Source organism: Ictidomys tridecemlineatus, chromosome 13, assembly GCF_052094955.1.
Source record: "Ictidomys tridecemlineatus isolate mIctTri1 chromosome 13, mIctTri1.hap1, whole genome shotgun sequence".
NCBI lineage: Eukaryota > Metazoa > Chordata > Mammalia > Rodentia > Sciuridae > Ictidomys > Ictidomys tridecemlineatus.
The window spans coordinates 24,633,062-24,656,091 of NC_135489.1; the positions used below are offsets into that span (position 1 = coordinate 24,633,062).

The 23,030-nt window shown below is 54.2% G+C and overlaps 1 protein-coding gene across 8 annotated transcripts in view; it reads right to left on the bottom strand.

Moving 5' to 3' along the window:
• The window catches only part of Ctif (cap binding complex dependent translation initiation factor), a 265,733-nt gene that overhangs the window by 174,858 nt on the left and 67,845 nt on the right, over positions 1 to 23,030 (bottom strand). For 7 of the 8 annotated variants that reach the window (XM_013357600.4, XM_013357599.4, XM_013357602.4 and 4 more), the window contains 4 exons: positions 20,466 to 20,537; positions 6,198 to 6,271; positions 5,319 to 5,423; positions 1,179 to 1,254 (listed from right to left, as the gene is read on the bottom strand). In XM_013357600.4, the coding sequence (XP_013213054.1) occupies positions 1,179 to 1,254; positions 5,319 to 5,423; positions 6,198 to 6,271; positions 20,466 to 20,537 (327 nt within the window). The remainder of the gene's footprint in view (positions 1 to 1,178; positions 1,255 to 5,318; positions 5,424 to 6,197; positions 6,272 to 20,465; positions 20,538 to 23,030) is intronic. The other variant, XM_078030064.1, reaches the window with a different exon arrangement.

A 23,030-nucleotide genomic window follows, 5' to 3' on the forward strand; every position in this document is an offset into this window, starting at 1 on the left:
AGCTGTGAGAAATGGGTCCCCTGGGCTCACCAAGACAGGACAAGCCATGAGAAACGGAAGGGATGAGAAAAGGTCTGTGGGGACCGTCCAGAGATGAAAAACGAGGACGTAAAGTGAGCAGCACGTTGGATGGGGTCAACAGTAGATTGGGCACCAAAAAGAAAAGACGCGTGAACTTGGAGACTCAGCCAGAGGAACTATCCACAATTAAAGTACCAGGAATAACCCGAGCTTTGGTGACACCAAGAAGACAGGAAGAAGCAGGGCGGACACACAGTCGGAGCCCCAGGCTGGGGACGGAGGAGCAGTGACGGATGAAGAACTTCCAAATGCAACAGAACTACAAGCCTCCAGGTCTTTAGAGCCCACACCTGGCCTGTCAGGAGTGAAGCACGGCGTCAGGGGTGACTCACTGCCAGGGCCCAGGCTTGAGCAGAGACAGGAAAGGGGACAGGGACAGGAAGAGCAAATGGGCAAGGTAGGACAGCATCAAAGTTCAGGAGCGAGCAGGGCAGGGTGACGACACCTTGGAGGTTGGTGGCAGTCACCAGGAATGGCAGGCTGTCCCTTCAGAGGGTCTACTACTCTAACTGCCCTGCAGCAGGCCCACCCCATGCCTGGGAGCAGCTATTTCTGCTCAAAGTCCAGCACTGAGGAGCTGCAGACCGGGTTCGCCGCCCCGCTGCTGAGCCAATCCTCTTTGTCCCAGAGCCTGGCCCCATTCTGGGAAAGGAGCCCAACCGATGACAAAATGAGCAAGCACAGCAGACAGCTGGACTCTTCACAGTGGACAGCTCCACTCTTCAGAAGCCTAAAGATAGCCCAGGCCCACTGAGGCCCAGCAGCGCACCTGAACACCCCGCAGGGTGCCCGCCCTCGGAGGCCTCAGGTCAAGGAGGCCAGACTCCCAAGTTGGCTGAGTTGCGGGCACATGGCCCATTTCGTCTAGAGGACATCAAGCCTGCCACCCAGCAGGCTGCCCACGGCATCACCAAGAGCATGCTGTCACATACGCTGTCCCATCGGACACCCTGGTCCACGGCGAGCACCTGCCCCTGCCCCTGCCCCACGGCCGCTGCTGTACATGCAGGTCACTCCTTGCTGAAGCAAGACCCCCCCCCCCCCAGGCAGAGAGCAGGATTGAGAGGCTGGGTGAGAGACTCTGCCCCTGCACCTACCTGCCAGGTCGGGAGGACCTTCTCAATGTCATTCAGGTTGATGCCATCCCCATCTTCCAGTTTCCCTTTTCCACACCTAGGCCAGAAAAGAAAGAAAGGCGTTGCAAGCAGGGGTCATCATGCATCGTGTCCCAGCCTGGCCACAGGACAGCAGGACAGGAGGGAGGGACCTGTAGAACCAGCCCAGGAAGTGGCCTTGGGATGAAGGTCTTCGCCCTCCATGCACATCCTCCTGCAGGGAGGTGAGAGGAATCAGGGCGCCCTTGACCCTCCAGGCAAAGATGCCAAACTCTTGGCTAATGAACACGCCAGAGTCCTCATAACGCCCTGCAAGAGTGCTTCCATCTTGCTTCACTGCCCTGAAGGAAAAATCAGGCAACAGAGACACTAAGCAACTTTCCAAAAGTGACACAGGCTGGCAGCGGTTGGCAGGAGATCAGTGGAATGTCCTTCCTCCTTGGTTTGACCTCAGGACAGCCAAGAAAGCCTGCTCTGGTGTTGCTTTCTGCTCCGTGGGTGGGCGTGCTCTCAGGCCAGGGAGCTGGACCCAAGTCACTGGCCAAAGGTCTAGTTCTTGCACATTGAAGTTTGCAGATTCTGGCACCAGACGGCAGGGTTTTCTGGCCACAACCAGGTGACCTTGTGCAAGTAACTTAAGCTCTCCTTACCAAAGTGTCCTCATTTGTAAAATGGGGATAATGGTACTGCCTCAAATCATAAAGAGTTTGGAAGACTAAGTTAATAGATCAGTGCTTAGGTGCTTAGAACTTGGCCTGATATACCGTAAAAGAATCTACATATATACATGCATCCTCATGTATATATAACATTTCATATATAAATAGTAAACACAGGTAATAAATAAAATGAAATTATAATAAAGGTAAATAATAGGGCGAATGTATCACTGGTGCTATGGCTGCTTCTGCTGCTGTACTTGTTATGGGGTGGAGCAGAAGCAAGGTGACTAATTAAGAGCACAGACGCTGGGGCCTCCCCGGCCTTGGGCAAGTTCCTCCACATTCCCTAGCCTCCCCACCTGTCCCAGTGGAGATCTCAGCTCCTGCCTCTCTGGGCTGCAGTGTTTTAACCACTTTGTGATAAGCACCTGGAACAGGGTGGCTCGGGGCTGGTGCGTGGTGAGTTTTACCACAAGGCTGCACAGTGGCTGGGGACAGCCTCTCCAGCTGCAGAGTTAAGGCAGTTCTCGGATTCCTGACTCACTGGTTCATCAGTTTACATGTTTACCAAGCATCTCTTCTGTTTTGGACGCTGTCAACAAACATAAACTAGATGCACTCCTCCCTCTGACAGCTCAGGGCGCCTGGTAAAGCAGGTCCTGACCACACCTATTAGGGCTGTGAGCCTGAGCACCACTAGGGGGCGGTAGGAGACAGGCGTCACTAAAGCCTGTGGCCAGAGGAGCCCCGAAATCCAGAGGAAGAGAATCTGGCAGCCCAAACCACCCAAAGCCTGGGGCGAAGAGAAGAACAGAGTGTGCCCTGGGCCGGCTCTGGAACCTTCCCTCTCTACCCATCAAGGGCTTCCGTGCCAGGCTCTGGGCTGGGGGGTGGGGCCTGGGATAAACATGCCCTCAACTGGTGGGGGACTCAGCCCCATGGCACAGCAGCCAGAGCTCCGCCAGGGACCCGAGAGGCACTGCAGGAACCCCAGAGCAGCAGGGCTGCTAGACCTCAGTCCTAGAGCTGGCAGGGCCAGGGTCCAAGTGGGCAGGCCAAGGGCACGGGAGCTGGAGCTGCGAGGCCCCGAGGGGCAGCCCAGGCTGGACAGGTGGGGCTGGGGTGGCCGGGCGTCAGGAGGGGAAAGAAGCAGGCAGTTCTCTGTGCCCTGCACCGGGCAGTGCTGGATGAGGATGAGGAGGCAGAGCAAGGCCGATTACCCAGCCATCTCTGAGCTCATCAATCTGCAGGCAGCAGCGGGCTGGCCCGTGAAAGCACCAACTGCTGGCAGTCGCCAATGCTCTGCAGGTGCCAGGGCTGTGGGGAGAAGGCCCTGGGGACTGGGCCCAGCAGGAATGGCTGACACCCCTCCCTGGGCCACCCCGGGGCAGAATTCACCTGGGGCTCTCCAGCGAGCGCTGCGCTCCAGGCCCACGCCAGCCTCCAGCCCCGTGCACCTGGGGCAGGGCCTTTCAGTGTCACCTCGGCGGCCCTGGGCTGGGCAGTGGGGGTGCAGGGAGGGCTGGCCCTCCTGATGGGGTCCCAGGCCTCTGCAGGTGTGGAGGGCAGGAGGTGGCTGCAGAGCGGCTGAGTCACCACTGTCAACGGGTTTCCACGGCAACAGCCTGCTCCAATTCCTGTCCCTCCATGGAAACACGGGCTGTGGGAAGCCTTGGCAACCCAGTGGACCCTGCTGCCGAGGGAGGCTGCGGGGACTGGACTCACGGAGTCCATCCCCATTATGGTAGGACCCCGAGGGGGACACAGTTCCTGGCCTGGCCACAAGGTGGCCACAGGATGCCGCCCCACATGCCCTGCGTGCCGGGGAGCCCGTGTCCTGGGGAGAGTCCAGCTCACTCTCAGCCGCTCTGGCCGGCTGCTGGGGGGCGGGTGACGCTGGAGGGGAGTTCAGGCCTCGGGGGGAGCAGGTGCAGCCCGCTACTCGGGCTTCAGGAGGGTCCGCTCAGCTCAGGGGAACCTTCCCGCCTGGTGGTCCCTTATCACTCCTGCCGAATGCTGCCTGTTACGGAAGTGGTTACTGTCTGAGTGGATGCCGACACTCCGGAAAGCTCCAGAAAGCTGGAGCTCAGCACGCATGCCCATGGCACCTGCACTCTGCGAGGTGGCGCCATTACTGATCCCCCCTGGGCCTCAGTTTCCCCACTGGTTTCACCAGCCACAGCTTCATGGGAGACACTGGAGCTGCCAGGGAAGTGCCACCCCTCTCCCGAAAACAGACATCCCCCCAAGGCAGAAATAAGTGAGGACAAGGATGTGGGACAGCTGGAACCTTTGTATATTACTCCTGAGAATATAAAATATCCCGCTGCTTTGGAAAATTCTGGAAGCTCCTGAAAGAGTTAAATGTAGAACTACCACATGACCTAGCTATTCCCCTCCTAGGTTAGCTGCCAGAAGAATAAAAAGCAGGGACTTGACCGGACACTTGGACATGAATGTTCCCAGAAGTGTTATTCACAGAAGCCAAAAAGTGGAGACAACCCGAATATCCACCAGCAGGGGAATGGGTAAACAAATAGCCATGCGGTGGAATAGTATTCAGCCATGAAAAGGAATGAAGACTGATACATGCTCCAGGGCAGATGAGTCTCAAAAACATGACACTGAGTGAAAAAAGTCAGACACAACAGGCCTCATTGGATTCCACTGATTCAGAAAAGGCCACTTCCTAGAAACAGCCCATTGGTGGTTGCCAGGGGCTGGGCAAGGGAGGGGATGGGATGAGCTTAATGGGTAAGAGGTTTTCTATTGAGGTGAAGAAAGACTTTTGGAACTAGACAGAGCGGTGGCTGCAGAACACTGTAAATATGCTAAATGCCACTGAATTGCACACTTCCCAACGGTTAGTTTTACATTACCTCAATTTTACTTAGATAAAAATTAGAAGCAGCAGACATTTGTCCCACACCACCGGGTGGCTGGAGACACCTTTATGTCCCAAGGGCAGCCCAGGCCCTGCGCCCACCTTTTAAAAGGAAGGCCACACTGATGCATGGAGCTGAGGGGGGCGGGAAGGCAGGGGCTGGGGTGGCGGAGATGCACCAGTGTGAAGTCTGCCACTACTCCAGTGGCTCCCAAGGTGGGGTCAGCCGCAGCAGCAGCCCCTGGGAACTGGTCATCGAATTCCCAGCCACTGCCCTTCAGACCCTCTGGACCAGCACAGTTTCAGCAAGCCCCCAGGTGATACAGACGCACGCTCACGTTCAGGACCCACTGGACGGGGTTAGGGACAATAGGGCCTCTGTGGGCTGGAGGGACTGGGAGGTTGGAGGCACTCTGGAGAGAGTCTGCTGTTCTGGGGCCAGACAGGGAGGGCACCTTGGACATTAACCACCTGTGTGTCCTCAGGCGGCAGGACAAAGTCCCCACTCGGGCACCGACACTCCTGCCCCCACTTCACCCAGCCAGCCCTACTGGAGGAGCCCGTGGCCGCCCTTACCCTTCGCGGTCGATGTGTGGCAGTGGCTGCTTGGGCGTGTGCCGGACCTTCCGGTGGAACTGGGTGAAGTCCAGCTTTTCGGGCTGCAGGTCCCAGGTGGCACCACTAGAGGGCGAGGGAGGGTGAGAAATGAGAGGGTTCGTTTCATGCCCACATTTGAGGAATGCTAGAGAGAAGTGGGGGGTGCAAAATCCTGTCACCAGAGCCTCTGATAAGTGGCTTAAATGGCGTCAAAGCTTCTCTGATGTGACGAGGCCAGCAGGGGTCAGCTCATGGGTTCCTCCCATCCCAGAGGAGCTTCCCTGCTGGGTGAGTCAGCACCCCAGCCAGGTGGGCCTGAGGGGTGCCCGAAGCTGGGCAGCTGTGGGCAGCGATGAGCTAGGGAACCCTGTCATCTGTGGCCCAAGAGGAGAGGTGGACCCCAGGCAGGCCGTCCCCAGCCAGCCCTTCAGGGGCACCTTCCCTGGGCCAACTCCTCGGAGCCACTCACTCCTCTTCCCCAGGCTCCTCGGGTGGGGGTGGGGCTGCACTTCACTGTCCGTCCTCCACACATGCCCCTCCCCTGGGTTCTTGGGCTCCTGGGTCCCCTCTGTCCCCTCCCAGGCTGTTTCTGTGTTCCCTCCTGCCCTGGATTCTCTGTTTCTGACGCCCTCCCTCTCTTCCCCTTTGACGCTCTCCCTCCTTTCTCTCCGTTTGACCCTCGGCTCCGCCCTCCTTCCTGCCCACTTCATCTCCTGTCCGTCACAGCATCTGTCTCCACTTCTCCATCAGGGGACGACCAGCAGTGACGTCCCGGGAGCCCGGGCAGGACAGAGGGCACGTCAGCCGGGGTCTCAGCCGGAGCCCCTCACCGCAGACAAAGGAGGACGAGGACGTTACCTGAAGGAATCAAAGGTGTTGGCAGCCCAGATGTCTGTGCCCAGCATGTCCAGAGTGCTGTCCTTGCCGCCATTCTGGAAGAGACGGAGTAAGGGACCCATGTTATCTGTTTGGCCAGGACACAAAAACCAAGTGGGCAGAAGGCCTCCCCAGGGCCTGAGCCTGGGAGGGTGGCAGAGGTCCCCTGTCCCCCATGGCTGGCCACCCTAGGTAGCCTGGAGGCTAGAGAGAGCCACCTAAGTGGGTGTCCAGCTGGTGAACCATTAAGAACCAGAACGCTGCTGGCGACTGCAGGCCTCCGCCGAGGCACGGACCCTCACTTCAACAGGGTTTAATGGAGGCTGCGGCCAGGCACAGGGGGCCCATGTCTCAGGGCGCTTTCCCCGCAGCCTCTGAACCCAGCAGGAGCGTGTTCGGCCCACAGATAAGCTGTCACCACTTCCAGCCAGCCAGGGGCTCCGCGTAGCCAGGGCAGTGGAGGGTCCACAGAGGGGCTGAATTTTCTGGGTTAAGGCTACCTCCTGAGAAGCCCCCAGACCAGGCTGCACCAGTGACTGAAGTTCCCACTAAGTCAACTGCGGCCGTCTTCATGCTCCAGGTTCCTACACGGTCCCCCCCACAGACAGGACACTCTGCTCATGCAGCTTCTGTGACTCAGTTTCCCTGCCCTGTGCTGATGACCTTCCCAGCACATTCTCCAGCTCTCTGACTCTGTTCCTGACATCCTTCATCCCTCCTCCCCTGACTGTCTGGTTTCTATGGTCACTCTGTGAGGACAGTACTGTGTCCACTCAAGCTGTCTTGTGATCCAGGAAGTCACTCCCAGGTATAGACACACGGAAATGTGCACGGATGTTCCCCAAAAGACATAAAAGGGTCGAGAAGCGCTATCCCTAACAGCTCCAAACTGGAATCCACCCGGACTCCTATCAAGAGTCGGTCAGGTTTAAGCAAATCATGGTTCATTCAGACTGAAGTATTTCACACAGCAGTGAGAATAGACAATTTTAAGACAACACGCAACCACATAAGTAAATCCCACAAACCAAATGTGAGACCAGAGAATCCAGACCCAAAAGAGTCCTGGATGTATGTTTCAAGTTATATGAAGTTCAACACCACAGTTCAAACTAACTCAGCCACAGTGACAGAACTCCAAGGGTAAATGGAAGGAGACCCCCGGGGGGGGGGGTTCTGGGGATTGTAACATTGTTTCTTCATCTGGTGCTCATCACGTGGGTGGGTTCAGTTTGTGAGAGTCCAGAGTTGTACGTGGATGATATGTACACTCCTCTATGTGTGTGATGACCTCCTTCTTAGATTCCTGGGCGAGTGCCCAGTCTTCATTTTGAGGACCTTTCTGTAGGACTGGATTCTACTGATATCCACCTTGAGTGGACTGGCCCTGGACCCACCATTTCTCAGGGCCACTAGCTCACACACTGGATGAGCTCTGGACCTGAACCTGGGCAGACACCAAAGACACAAAGGTAGAGAAGTCCAGGCCCTGCCCACAAAGATGGTGTGTGATGACACACACGTAATGAAAAATCACAGTACAGTGTGATCTGTGCTCTGACTCAGGCGCAGCAGGCTAACGCTTGCCCCAGGAGGACTAGGAGGACTCCCCTGGGCAGGGGAGGAGAGCATTCCTGGATCCGCAAGCAGAGGCAAGGGCTCCCAAATGTTGGTGTGCATCAGGACCACCTGGAGGTGGGGGGCCACGGGCAGGGAGTGTGGTGGTTTACATCTAGTGTGGCAGAATGGTCCAGAATATTCTTTTAGAAACATGGCCCTCATTTTGCTGGATGTTTGAAAGAACTTTAGGGGTAGGGGGAGTCTGAAAGGCTTCTTAATCAAATGTTTGGAAACACATTGAGTTGAAAGATGGTTAAGAGGTTAACAAGAAATGAATTGTTCATATATTAAGTGCCGTGGCCCACGCCTGTAATCCCAGTGGCTCTGGGGGCTAAAGCAGGAGGATCATGAGTTCAAAGTCAGCTTCAGCAAAAACGAGATGTTGTTCACAATTCAGTGAGACCTTGCTCTAAAAAAATACAAAGCAGGGCTGGGGATGTGGCTTAGTGGTCAAGTGCCCCTGAATGTAATCCCTAGTACCCCACCCCCCGCAAAAAGATACTAAGTTTTTATTGCAGAACCTCTCAGTGTCTTTTCTGGTCTTTGATAGATGTTGACTCTTCAAGTAGGTAGGAGTATAGCATGAATTATTTCCCAACCTTGATTTGGCTGGAAACCTACTCTACCCTTCCTTTTTATTCCACAGAAAATCTTGCAGAACTAGGGTTCCATGGAACCCCCTTTGGGAAACAGCCATTCAGCACCCTGTTCCCCAAGTGATGTCATCCCCTCAGTGGTGGAACCCTGACTTCACTTTTTGGTGGGTCCTCCTGCCCATCCAACACTCATCCTATCCTTGGGACCTAAATCATTCATTCACTGTTAGCGTGGGCCAGGCGCTGAGAGCTCTCCATCAAAGCCTTGCTGGCGTCTTAGGGACACTCTCTGGTTTGCTGTTACACGGTTGGCCTTGGTGACTGCGGCTTTTCTCTGAGCATTGCTTCCTCTCAGGATAACCTGGGAAAGTTGTCCTTTTGAACAATGGAAAAAAGATCTCCCCTTCCTCCCTGACTCCCGGTCAGCCTCCTCCCCGACTCCCGGTCAGCCTCCTCCCCAGCTCTGCCATCGCGCAGCCCCTGCCCCCAGGTTGCTGGGAGCCAAGGTTCTGAGAAGCCTTAACACAAACCATCACCTTCCAGTGGACTGTTTTTAGCACTCAAACACCACCGAATCCTCCACAAGAGCTCCTTTTACTGGTAATTAGGGGGACCCATGCCAGGATGAGCCGTGCCGCTCCCAGAACCCATCACAGAGAGATAATGAGCACTTTAAGCCACGTGGAAAAGAAAATGGAACAGGCTGCCCATGGCCAGGGAGACAAGCCCAGTCTCGGAGGGCCCCACAGCCGTGCCCGACTCAGGGCAGGACAGACTCATAGAATGGCCAAGAATGCAGATGGTGGCAGTAACGGACATCAACACAGCACCATCAGGCACGTCACACTCCTCACTGTCCTAGGAACACAATGTCACCATCATTATCCCCATTTTCTAGATGATAAAATAGAGGCACAGTGAACTCTTCCACATTCATGGAGCTAGTTCCCAAGATGGGAACACAGGCAGCCAGGCCCAGAGTCTCTGTCTTAACCACAACACCTGCAGTTACACCCCCTCAGGCAAATCGTGACCCCACAGCAGAGGTTTCCATAGGCAGGAACAGCTCCACCCTATGTAGTATATTTGGCTTCTCTGAACCTATGCTTGGGATGGTGGAGCTGATGTAGGGGTCCATCACCTGCAGCAGACACCAGAAAAGAGGGTAATGGAGTTGTGTGTAAGAAAGGGGGTCTCCATGCAGAAGAGTCCAACAAGATGAGAGGGTGTCCCTGCCCAGGGTGGATGTGCCAAGCCAAGGGTCGTGAAAAACAGTGAATTCTTCTGCACGGCTGGTTTTCCTGGTGAATACCCAGCTGCGTAGTGATTTTTGCTTGATCACGTGCATGTGTGTGTGGGTGTGTGTGATAACAACTGTGGGCTGTGCTGTGTGTTATAAACGAGGCAGAAACTGGCTAAATAGGGTACAGAACAGCAGGAGGACTCTCCCCATTATCAGGAGTGTCATGGGTGAAGTTCCAGCTGGAGAATTCTGGGGCATGCCAGTCCAGACTTGCCCGGCCTGTGTGTTGCAGGAGGTCATGCTGAGGCAAGGGTGGCAGCCCTTGGCCCTGGACCCTGTCCTGAAAGCCCAAGAGCTGGCATGCTATCAGTCACAGAGCAGCTGGGCTGTACGGGGCCCAGCTCTTGGCAACGGAAAAGCAGGAGGTGCAATCTCTGCTGCTCCCTCCATCTCAGGGCAGAATGTTGCTCCATAGATTCCATCACGGGCATCAAGAGGCAAGCCTGGGGTGACTGTGGATTCTTCACTTCCTGGACAGGGTTCCCAGGGGAGCTCACCAGTAAGGCTATCCTTTTAAACAATGGACACCATTTCTCTCCTTTCTCCCCAAGGATGCCCTCCCTGACTCCTCTGCCCCTATTACCTGTCCACATAAGGGCATCAACCCAGCTGGGGCCTGCCTGTGTGGACACAAAGGGCCTGAAGCTGTAGTCCCTGCCTTGGAGAGCAAGTCCCCGAAATGGAAAGAGAAATTCAAGATGGTGCATGGTTGGTGTCTTGTGATAACATGCCTGCCACTGGTAACATGCCTGCCAGTTGCAAACTGCAGGGGAGACAGCATCTGGGAAACCTCCAGGTAGCAACACGGTGTGGGGGGAGGGCAGAAAGACAGGATTCCAGAGGCCTCATGACCATCACTCTGGCTCCTGGCTCTGTTTCCCCATCTGTCACACGATCATTTGGACTAAGTGGGTGGTTCCTGAGTGTGTGTGTGTGGAGTGGGGCAAGTGGAGCACAGGAGGGACACTATGAGAATTTTTTCACATGATGCAAAATATTCAGGGACCAAAAGACCCAAAGTCATCTGCTGGATCCAGGCTTTGAGGACGACTTGGATGTGCCCCATCAGAGTGGATGGAGAGGTGGAGCATCAGGGCAGGACCCAAGGAGAAACAGTCGTGTGTGTGTGTGAGTGTGTGTGTGTGTGTGTGTGTGTGTGTGTGTGTGTGTGTTCAGCACCAAGGACAGCACCCCTCATGCTGATGGGAAAGCGCAAGATAATCCCCCAGCATTTTGATCCTCCTCCAGTACATGGGCCTTTAAGGCAGGAGACCAGCAAAGACTAGAGCGGAGTTCAGGGGAGGGAAAGGCCATTCCTCTCATTCTGGGGCTTCTCATCTTTCTGCCCATCCTGTCTCTTTCCCTGTGCCCATTTTATCTTTCATTTAAAACCCAAGGGACAGGGAGAGGTGGGAGATAATGACTGCATTCTGCAGTCAAGTCTATTTCTCTTAATCCAATACTTCCTGCCCATTCTCTCTGCTAATCAGGATGGTGATTTAGGTTTTAAATGGGCCATATTATGTGCCCCTGTCCTGGACCACACTGGAGACCATTTCTGGCTGGTTGCCTGGCCAGCTTTTGATGAAATAATGGGGATGGTCAAGTCTCCTATTTCCACACAGTCCCATTCTCTAAGGCTCCTCCCACTGCCCTCTTAAGCCACTCCCACTTCTCCCCTTTCCCTAATCCCTGGCAACCACTAGACTGCTCACCATTTTTATCATTTGGACATTTAAAGCACATTATATAAATGGAATCAGAGCGTGTGACTTTTGAGGACTAGCTTTGTTTTCAATCAGCACAATGGTCTGCAGATTCAAGCAGGTTGCTGCCTGCCCAAGGTCATCCCTGTCTATCACCTAGTGCCACCCCGGGTTTTACCAGTCACCTGCTGAACAGCAGCAATAGCTTCCAGTCTTCTGCTTTTGTAAAATAAAACTGCTCTAAACATTTAAGTACAGGTTTCTGTGTGAACAGAAGTTTTCATTTCTCTGGGATAAACACCCAGGAGTGCAATTGCTGGATCATATGCTCCTTGCAGGTTTCATTTTTGTTTTTTAATGAAACTGACAAACTGTTTTCCAGAATGGCTCTACCATTTTACGTCCCCACTAGGCCCGTATGAGTGGTCCCGTTTCTCTGCATTCTCACCAGCATTCAGGGCTGTTATCGTAGGTCTGTATGTATGTCACTTTAGCCATTCTGATAAGAGCGTAGCAATATCTCACTGTGGTTTTAATTTGTATTTCCCGAATGACTAATGGTGTTGCATATCCTTCCGTGTGTTTATTTGCCATCTGTTTATCCTCTTTAGTGAAAAATCTCTCTTCGTGTATTTTGTCCATTTTCTAACTGGATTATTTTTAATGATGAATTTTGAGAGTTCCTGGGACTGGTACTGCAGTCCTTTATCAGTTATGTGTTTTGCAAATATTTTCTCCCTTTCTACAGCTTGGCTTTTTATCCTGTTACTATGGTCTTTCCGGGTGAGGGAGATGTAGAAGGGCTTAGGCAGCCAGGGCGAGGTGGGGGTGAGGAGGTCAGGGCCGGGCCAGACCAAGGGAGCATGGACAGGGTCTTCTGATGAGGTCAACTTCCTGGTTGACAAAAGTGCTCATGACACAGGTGGGGGACCCCATCAGACAGACACTTCTCTACCTGTGCTCCTAAGAGGGGATCCAACAGAAACACTAACACAGATGCGTGGACAGAGGGGGCACTACTCCATAATGGTGAGGACAGCATGGACAGGGGAGGAGATAAGGAAATTGCAGAAACTGGAACAAGAACAAGCCTGAACTCCCCCACCTGGTTCCCAGTTCTGGGGCCCCTTCTCTTCAGAGAAGTCTACTTCTGTCACTTTTACAATAAACTTGCTGTTTGCTTGCTATCTCGGTCCTGTTCTTCAGTTCTTTGCCAAACGGAGACAACAAACCCAGCACCCCAGACGGTAACGCGAGGGCAAAAGTTTAATTCCAATGAAGTTCAATTCAGCATCTCAGTGTTGGCATCGATCGATTGTCTTTTTCTTTCCGTTTGAAATCTGATTTTTGGTATGACAAACGACTTTCCATGGAAACTAGGACATTTTCATGCTATGAGTCTGAATCACAGTTAAACTTCTGTTTTAACTGGTTTTTTGTGATACCACAGAGACAAACGGAAGAGGACTCAGCCTTGCGACTGAGGTAGCAGGCCCTGTCACCTACCTGCCTGCTCTGATGCCTTGAGGGGTACTTGTATGACTACCGGGTGGAGATGGGTGTTCCAGGTCCTAATGGGTCTCCAGACCCCACAGTGGGGTTGGCCTCATTGTCACAGAGCAACACAATTACACCTCTTGGCACCTTAGTCCCCCACCCAGCAAATAAAGGAGGAGGCCTCCAGGCCACCGAGGTGGGCAAGTTCAGGTTCCCTACAGTCTCAGTGCCACCAGGGGGTGCTGTAGGGAGCCTCCTAACCGGATGGCAGTAGTGAAGGCTGCTGCTCTGACACCGCCCAGTGGGGGTGGGGCGCTCCATTCCAGCCTGGCCTGGGAGAATCGGTAGAATTGGGCTCCAACTGGTCTTGGCTGGCTGGTGGGGCAGGGGCCCCAGAGTTTCCTGGGGTGTCTGCTGGAGCAGCAATTATAGTCCAGAGGTTTTTTCTACCTTGCCACGTTACTCTTTTCCTGTCCTTTGCCTGGAGAAAGCAGACTTTTATTGGGACTTCTTTGCCGGAGTCCGTGGGCATTTCTGGACCAGGCTGCCTGCCTTCCCCTTCTAACTTCCAGAGTCTTCTGGTTTGTGTGCTATTTCAAATGTGCAGAGTTGTTAATTGTGTGCGGCAGAAAGGAATACAGAAAAGAATTCCTTCTCCGTGGTCCCAGAAGCGGAACGGCGGGTCTGTATTTTTAACATCTGCATGACCTTCGGTATAGTTTTTCTCGCCATTTTTATGAGGGGAGAGAAGGCTGCTGCGTCCATGACTAAATTATAAATGAGGCACAGCCCAGGCTGGGCCTGTCTCCTGACCCCCAGCACAGAGCTGCCTCCACGACAGCTTGGTGCCCACCCCTGGTGCCTGCTTATCCACCTCCCTGCGGTACACACAGGCACCCAGTGAGTGGCTGAATGAATGGACAGCAGCTGACTGCTCTCTCTCTAACAGCCAGTCACCAGTATTGATGGGTGGCATTGCGACCAGTTTCTCCAAGTGAGCTGGATCCAGAGGGCACCTTGAGGACCAGGGTAGAGGGCGTTTTCTGAGAAAGTGAGGCCCACAAGCTGAGCAGCAGCAGAAGTTGCTGTGTCCGGTTCTGGGAGGCCTGTCTGGGGAGGGCGGGGGTACAGCACACACTTAGTGCTCCTAGGCCAGTGACCCAGCAGGGGACAGGACCGTTGTGTCATGTCCCAGGCTTCCTTAGCACTGTGGCTGAAGCACCTGTCCTCCCCACTCTGGCCTCCACACAGCCAGGAAGCACTGCCTCCCTCACCACCCCACCTCTCCCCAGCACAGGCAGGAGGCCTGAGGACCTGCTGAGGTGAGCCATGGCTGAAAGAATCAGCACACGCACAGGATGAGCCAACCAGGACCCAGGAATTCCCTCACGCAGGAATGAGGACATTTAGCTTGAAGAGACTTTCTGTGAAGGGCGACTGGATAAGAGACTGAATAGCCCGGGGCAAAGGAATAAAACCAACCCTTCAGCAGCAGTTGTGAGCTGTTCTGAGTCTGAATCAAAGGCCGAGGTTTTTCAGCGGAGCTGCCTAACAGTGTTTGAGAGGCCTTTTGAAGCAGTGAGCTCCCCTGACGGAACCGTCCAGCCGCTTGAGAGCCATGTGGGGCTCCTGAGTGCAAGCTGGGAAGCTGGGTCCAGTGAACGCCAGGCTTCTTGCCTTCTGGGAAGCCAGAATGTCTTCAGAGTTCGCTGGACACCGGCTTAGCTGTGGGCGCAATGCAGTGGAGGAGAAGGGGAGGAGGTCAGGCCTGGCCTCTGCAAACCCTCCTAGACACGGGGCATGTGGCTCATTCTAGTCAGCCACCAACTAGTCAGGAATGGGGTTTCTCCCTTTCAGGAGCACCGCCGGGCTGCACGTCTTAGTGTGCTGTGGTTGGCGGAGGCCATGCACCTCCTTCTGGACATCAGAGAGTGGGAGTGACCTGTACTGCCCCTAGGTCTAGTGTGGACCGCCTGTGCAAGATCCTCCAAGCTCTTTTCCCTCTGTCACGGTGACGGGCTAAAATGGCAAGTGCTCCACCCATCTGGGTCCTGATATCAGGGCTGTTTAAAGTTCCCGAGATTCAGGAGCATTAGGCCATGTTGCCTGATACAGGACCCGGACATTATTAGTATGGAACTCTGCAGAAAAATATAAAATACGCCAGGTACACACACCGGGGCTGGGCTGGAGAGCAGTCAACACCTCAGCCTGGCCCCTACACTCACCATTTCCTCCCCCACCACTCGAGAAACAAGAGACAGGAGCCATCTAACCTAGCTGCGGTCTCCCTGAACTGTTGTCCTCATGCCCAGCTTTGAGTCCTGGATAAGTTCTTCTCTCTTCCTCTTCTCCCTTCCAGCCGGTCAAACATCCTACCCATTCCCAAGGGCACAGATCAAGTCTCAAGTCCTTCCAAAAGGGGACGGAAGGACTGCAGTTCCTGTGGTCAAGACGACATCTCTTTGGGGGATTTAACACGTCCACTTCTATCCCATTTCATATTAATGAATCTCCTTTACAAACAATGATCTAGAAGGTTCCGGCTCATATGTGTCTGCTGAGCTCACAGCAGGTGCTCAGTAAATATAGAGTGAACAGAGAGCAGTGCCATGAATTTATACTTGACATTTCTTACATATCCACAGAAGTTGATTGAAAATCGAGGCATTTTTACTGAGGTATCGACTATACTAACAATTTTTAAAATCAGCACCGAATCAAATCTCATAATTCCTGGAGAGCAGCAGGATGACAGGCGGAAAGGTCCTTCCAGTAGCTGTCCTGGGGCCAGTGGTCATCAGTGAATCTGAGGCTCTCCTGCCACTTGCCGCCCCCTGAGCCAGTCTCTGCTGGCACTGCCCAACTAGCCTGCAGGTTGACACAGGTCTGGGGTGGGGGAGGGACAGAGAAATCAGGAAAGATGCAGATCTGGAGCTTCTTCCTGCAGCAATTTGGTCCCAGTTGGGCATTTCATGGAGGCTCAGAATGCAGATCATTAAAGAAACTTCTGGAGAAGATTAGCATCTCACTCTGTTGCAGAGGTGCTTGGAATCAGTGTCACTCCTGGGTCAACATCTGGTTTCCCCAGCCCTGGGGGCAAGGCTCCTTCACTGTCATGATAGAGTACCCCACACTTATCTTCCCAGGGAGGGTGGGGTCACAGGTCCGACAGCCAAGACCGTCATTTCTCACACTCCCCCATCTTTCCCAGGGCCTTGTGTGAATGCTGTGAGAAGCCACGCCCGTCAGGTTCCCAGCAAAGATTCCATCACCTTGCGCAGAGCCTTTATCAGTATGTCCTTCTCAAGGTCTAATTAGAGGCTCTGCTGCTGTCATGCACATTTGTTTCCTTCCTCGGCACCTCTTTGCAGGTGGACAAAAGCTGCTCGCTCCTGACCCCAGCCTCTCATCTGCCTGCAGTTTCTTTCTTGAAGTCTAAATCCCGGCCATCACCCTGGCAGATGTCCTAAGTGCTCTGCTAGGTGCACTCTCATTTCCAGTGCCTCCTCTCACCCACCTACGCACAGTCCCCTGGTACCATCAAAGGCTGGCAACTCTGCCAACCTCCTAGCCAATGATGAGCGGATGGACGGGTCTGTGGGGCTAAGGCTGCCAGGATGCCAAGACAATGCAGCTTCAGGTGAACCCCTCTTTCTGGACTGTCCATAGCCCATCATTTTTGTCCTGGACTCTTTGTGTCCCCTTCCTCCCACTTATGGGACTCAACCTACCATTGCTCTCTGGTGGCTCCGAAAGGATTCAGAGAATTTTTTTTTCTTTAAGACATTATTTGAAATAACAAAGAATGAGGACAGGAGGCCACTGCAGATAGGGACACCATCCCAGCCCATGACTCACCCCTCCCCCACACCATGTTGCCACACCTGGGCAGGGCTGAGGGCAGGACTCCATTCTCCCCAAATGCATGGCCAAGGCGGGGCAGTGGCGGGGGGGGGGGCACCAGGGCAGCCAGACACCCCTGTGTTGGCTTAGCCTGAGTTTTCCCCCTCAATAAATTCTCTCCCATGGATGCATGGGGGTGAGCAGAGGAACCCAGTGACCCTAATGGCCCCAGAAAGATCATTAGAGTTGGTGCAACCGAGGAAAGGGCCCACCAGGGAATGGCAGTGTGGCCTGGCCTGTGCCAATCTTGAGCATCTCTTTTGAGTGCCTAATATGGGGGTGTCTCTAGGCCAGGGGTGAAGGGGATGGAAGCAGCCCTCGCTCCCATCTTGGGGTTGACCAGCTGCTGAGCACTGTCTGTGAGGTGAGTTAGTGCGAGGGTATCTGCTTGGGGCAGGGGTAGGGGGTTGTGCAGTGAGAAGTTGGGTGTATTTTGGGGGACAGGTTGTCCCCATGAGCTGGTCCCATGCTCTAGCCTCGAGTGGCCAGGCTGAAGAGAGTCTTGGAGGATGGATGGCCAGAGCCACACTTGGCAGTACACTGTAGAGCAGGAAGCTCCCTAAATCTCTCTCCAGCTGAGGAACTCTGCAAGATGGATGCGCCAGGCCAGCTGTCACGGACCAGCTACCTGGGAATTTCTTGGTGGCCCGGCCATGCACAGGACGCTGCCCAGCTCTGATCCCTCCCCAGAGGGCTTCAGGAGACAGCAGCTCCATAGAGAGGCAGTCAGATGTCCTGGGGATGAGACCATTGGTCAGTGCATGGACGTGGGCAGGAGCTTGGTCCATGGACCAGCCAACACCCTGGAGAGGACAGAGCAATGCGAAAGAAGGAAGGTGGCCCATGCTGTACAACTGCCATGTCATCCAGGCAAATGGCAACAAAGAAACCAGCTTCCTTCTGGTTCATGCTGTCCTAACGCTGCGGCTGATTAATTCAGTCCCTGACGTCTAAACATCAGGCCTCTTGTCCCTGAAACAAGGCACTTCTGACCTCAGGAGACCTCGTTTCTATTGGGGCCAGACGCAGTGCCTCCCCAGGCAGGATGATCCCCATGGAGACCGCAGTCAGGGGGTGTGGCTCTTCTCATCTCCCAGTGCAGCCTGCCTGGTCTCTGACCTCTAGTTTCTGACCTCCAGGCCACCCTGCAGACTCCTGCATCTCCTGCTCTGTGCGGGGCATTCTTTCACCCCTGGGTCTCATCCTTCTAACCAAGCCTGTCTGGGCCCAGCACCAGGCCCCTGCTGCTCAATGTCCTGAGCCTCCCAGCCTTTGCACATGTCCTAGGCTCCAAGCAGCTTCCCACGGCACAGTGGGTGACAGCTGGACCCAGGACACAGCATTTCCAGCTTTCCTCCCGCTCTCCAAACGCAGAAACTGCAGGCCCCGGCCCCGAGACCAACCAAGCACAAGCCCCGTGGCTGCACAGTGAGTGTCCCTGGGGGCCTAGGCCACTCCTGCACTTTCTCCCCCTGAGATGATTAGATGATGGGACAGGTCACGGGTAGTGGGAATGCCAGTGGCCTCATGGCCTGTGGGGGCCCCTCCCAAGAAGCCCTTGTCTCTGGGCATGTCAGGGAATGGGTGGGTTGACATTCAGAGACCCCAGCTCCTCCAGCCGGGGGTTCCTCCTCCACAGTGAGCCTAGGTCTCAGCTCCACCTGCCAATAAAGGACCTAATATGTGCTTTTTATGTTTTCATCTTTACATTCAGTGACACTTCATTTTGCAGAAGCTGCTCACCCCAAAGCTCTTGGGCTGCTTCCCAGAGGTGGGATTGGGGCCAGCTGGTCCTTGCAGTGCCAGAGGCTTGGGGCATGGAAGAGCCCACTCATAACCCCTGCTCGGAGCAGCCCATCCCAGCCCTGTCCCCTCGGCCTGGCTCGACCCTCCTCTGGGTGGCTGAAATAGGCCCAGCAAGGACCACAAGGGAGGGGTGCAGCTGAGGGGTGGGTGGGAGTAGGACCTTGTCTCAGCTCCTGAGGACCCCGTCAGGAGTGCTGGGACCAGAGGGAAAGGGCGGGGAGGTGGCCCAGAAAAGATGATAAAGGAAAGAGACAAAAAACCACACACCAGAAGATCCCCAAACCAGACACCTACTGACCCAATAACAGAGAGCGCGCACTGACCAGCCTCTCCTGTTCTCCATTCCAGGGCTCCGACCCCGCCCCACAGCCCTCTCTGGTGCCGGAGTCCCCACATCCAAGCTCACTTTGCCACTCAAGGGTTAAGGACCATCCTACGGGGCACCCCAGAGTGAAGGGCAGACACTCATGTGCAAGCCTTGGGCAAGAGCTCGGGGCCTCAGTGAGGGTCACCGACTCTGGCCAAGGAGCAAGCGAGACAAAACACCTTCCCGCTGTAGTAGGGCAGGGTAAAGACGCCCGTGGCATTTTTACGCGTCCTCAGTTTTCTCATCTGCAAGTGGCATGGAGATGCTAGAAGGACCTTCAGAGGCCATGAGTCCTCCTGGATTTTCCTATGAGGAAGCTGACATCTGAGGAGGAAGGACTTGCCACCAAATTCGCGGCACAGCAAAAACCCAAACGCTGGGCCCCCGACCTCCTCTCCAGGGCCGTTCTTATGACCTCTGCCCTAGGACACCAGCGACACACACCACAAACCTCAGGATGAGAGAGGACGGCAGGGCAGGGCAGGGCAGGGCAGGGCAGGGCAGGGCAGGGCAGGGCAGGGCAGGGCCCCTCCCCACGGGGAGCAGCGCCCTGCAGCCCAAGGGAGACCCAGAACTGAGGCCCCCGAGCAGAACGGAGAAGGCCTGGCTTCATGAGCAGGAAGACGGACGCTAGACCAAGGCAGTGGGCTGGAACCCGTGTCCCTGCATCACCTGTGCCCTCAGGGGCTGTGGCAGCCGTGGGGTGCCCTCAGCTTTCTGGGAAGGTGGAGTCTGAAGCTGGGCGGGGGCTGGGGGCAAGAGGCTCTTTCAAGTTCTAACCTCACAGTCTCCCATAGGAGACCAGCTGGGCCACCAGAAGGTGTGAGGACCAGAGTGTCACCAGGGTGGCTCTCAAAGACCAGCTGCTTCCCTTCCCTCCCAGACACACAGCCACCCAGGACCCCCACTCCTGCTCCCCACGGACCTGGGAAGCGGCTCCAGTCTGGCCCCAGGACTGTTGTGGGCTGGGGGAGACCACAGGTCTCCAAGCTTCTCCCTCAAGTTCCTCACTCCCCACAGCCCCCGGCAGACCTGGGGCAGAAGGGGTCTCCCAAGAGCCCAGCCAGCACTCAAATTCTGAGTCCCGGTGTTTTGGGGGCTCTGTCATTGTCACCGCGTGCACCTCTGCTTCAGCCACCCACAAACTGCAAAATCTCCCACTGCAAGGACATGTCACTGAGCATCGCCACCCTCCTCTCTGTGGACATCTGGGTTGTTTCCAGATGTGTCATTATATATAACACTGCTAAAAAGGAACCTTAGGAATCAACGTGTTAGTGGGAGAGGCGCTTCACCTGGGCCAGGGAACGGGGGTCCCAGAGGTGCAGACGGCACCCTCCCCTCTCCCTTTGTCCTGCTTGCTCCATAGACCTCTCAGGAGCCACGGGGCCAAGCCCAGACCCACAAGACATGTGTCAACCCCAGGAGGAGCTCGGGATGGTTCCCTACCTGCTGCGGCGGGGCTCGCCCTCTGGAGAAGGAGCAGCTGCTGTTGAGCTGCTCGCTGCAATCCGCTGTCCACTGCAGAACAGAAAGGAGGGGTCGGTGACGGCAGAACAGGCAGGCTCACCCCACTCTGTCCACCCCCCACCATGTGTCCCTGCCCCTTGGCCTCGGAGCCTGTAGGAAATCCAACTTGGCATTTTCAATGGCAAATCCTTCCCCTCCAAGGTGGCCTCTTGCACATTCCACATCCGTCTCCACACCCAGCTCCAAAAGACGACAGACTTGGCATCAGGGAGGGGAGCCTCAGACTGGCCATCAGAAGCTGGGCTTGAGTGTCCCCGAGTGGGATCTGACAACCACCTGCATGAACGTCCCCAAAGTCTGCTCTGCAGAGGACCTGGGCCTCACCATCCACCCTCTGAATTGGACCCTGTGAGGTCCAAGGACCAGCATTCTGACAAGCTCTCCAAGTGAGGCACCAGGAGTTTGAGAGCCACTGAAAGTCCTCTGATCACCCACGGGTCATTTTGTCATCCACAAATGTCATCCACAAAGCTGGACATCCTGCAAGGTTGAGGCAAAGGTACTTTGGGAGCTGTAAAATACTATGTAGGCATCACGTCACGGGGGTAGGAGGCTCCTCCCACCAAGGGCAATCCAGCCACACGGTGGCATTAAAGGTGGCATTAAACGTCGGCTCGTCTCTCCAGTGCCGCTGAACATCGACCTTACTCTACACACTCTACACGCATAAAATGCAGAGGGAGCTCAGTCCCTACAGATCTGAGCTTCTGATCAAAACTGAGCATGGGAGACTTGTCACCAACAAAGCCCTGGTTTTCTAAAACCTTGTCCAGTCACACTCTCCAGACAGTGGATCAAGAACCCGACCTTTGTACAGGACAGACCTTTAAGTATGATGCTGACAAAGGAGATTGAGTTCAAGTGTGCTCTAGAATAGCACCTTCCAAACCAAATGTAACGAGAGCCACAAATAGGAGCCGCAGACCTAGTACACGTTCTAGTAGCCAGATGGTTAAAAGAGAAGCAAAGTTAAAGAGTATATTTTACTTAGCCCCACGTATCACTCCAACAGGCAATCAATTAAAATAAATGAGTAATGAAATAGTTTGCAATCCTCTTTCCACACTAAGGTTTTGAAATCCACTCAGCACACAAGTTTGGATGAGACACATTTTAAGGGCTGCACGTGGCCAGCGGCGCCCGTATTGAACAACACAGCTCTAGAGAGACGGCAAAGGTGGTAGATCCACTTCTTGCCCATCCCTGTCCCTGGGGCAGAGGAGCTGACCTTCCCAGGCTCCTGTCAGCTGCTTCCGGCTGGGTCAACCCAGGAGATAGGAAGGAGGGAGAAGCCAGGGCAGGCTCTGTCTCCGTCTGTGCGTCAGATGGCATTGCTAGCCGTGCCTGGGTCTCTTCCACGGTTCCAGCCCTCACCTAACAGGCTTGGATGCTTAACTCTGGGCCTGGTTCTGGTGACACCATCTCTTCCTTGTGCCTCACAGGCAGGGGTGATAACAGCTACCTGTGGGTGCTAATTTCTGGTAGTTTAGCTTCTTAGCTTGTTTACCCTCTGGGTAACTAATTCTCTGGATTAAATTCTCTCTGTTTGGATAACTCCAGTCTCAAAATATCTTCCCCCTCAACATTTATTCATTGAAAGATAAGAAACCTATCAGTCATCACTTTAACCCAGGGAGAAAATAAAGTATATTATCATCCTGAGCTTCCTAATATGGTGTGGAGGGGGAGGGCATATCACTTTTAAGGTATTTGTACTCAAAATGCACATCTCAATGTAATCATGAGAAACACCAGGAAACCCGAATTAATGAACTTCCCACAGAATCAGTGACCGGTGCATAACAAATGTATCAGGGTTGTGAAAGAAAAGGAAAGACCAAGATAGTATCGGATTGGAGGAGAATAAGGGCACGTGACAACTAAATGCAAATTTGGATCTTGGCACAGAGAAACGATGTTAGTGGCAGAACCAATGAACTATGAATAAAACCTCTAGTTAACACCATTGTACCACTCTTAATTTCTTAGTGCTGATCATTGTACCATGGTCATGTAAGAGGTACATATTAGAAGTTGTGTTACAGGGAACCCTTGGGACTGTTCTGCACTTTGGCTGTAAGTCGAAAACAAAAATTCAAAACAAAAAGGAAATATGTATGAATACACGTACATGTATCCACTATGCAGACAGACATATAATGATGTGCACATACACATTTTGGATTGACACATATGTATGCACATAAATGGCTACATGTGTGTCTGTGTAGCTTGCACTACTGTGAAAGTCCCTCTGCTTTACCCATTGGAGTGGTTTTCCTCTCCAGCTGAAGTCTGGCTAAGGAATAAGGTGGCTATTGCTGTCCCATCCCAGGATGGCCTCTCAGATAAAGTCTTTCCCTTTCCAGGTGTTCCAGACACTTCAACAACAGTGCTGATGTGCAACACTGTTGTGACATCCTATAGAGAGGACGGGCACAGCTCCTTCTGGGGTCAGCCTGCCCCTCACAGGGTGACAAGCAT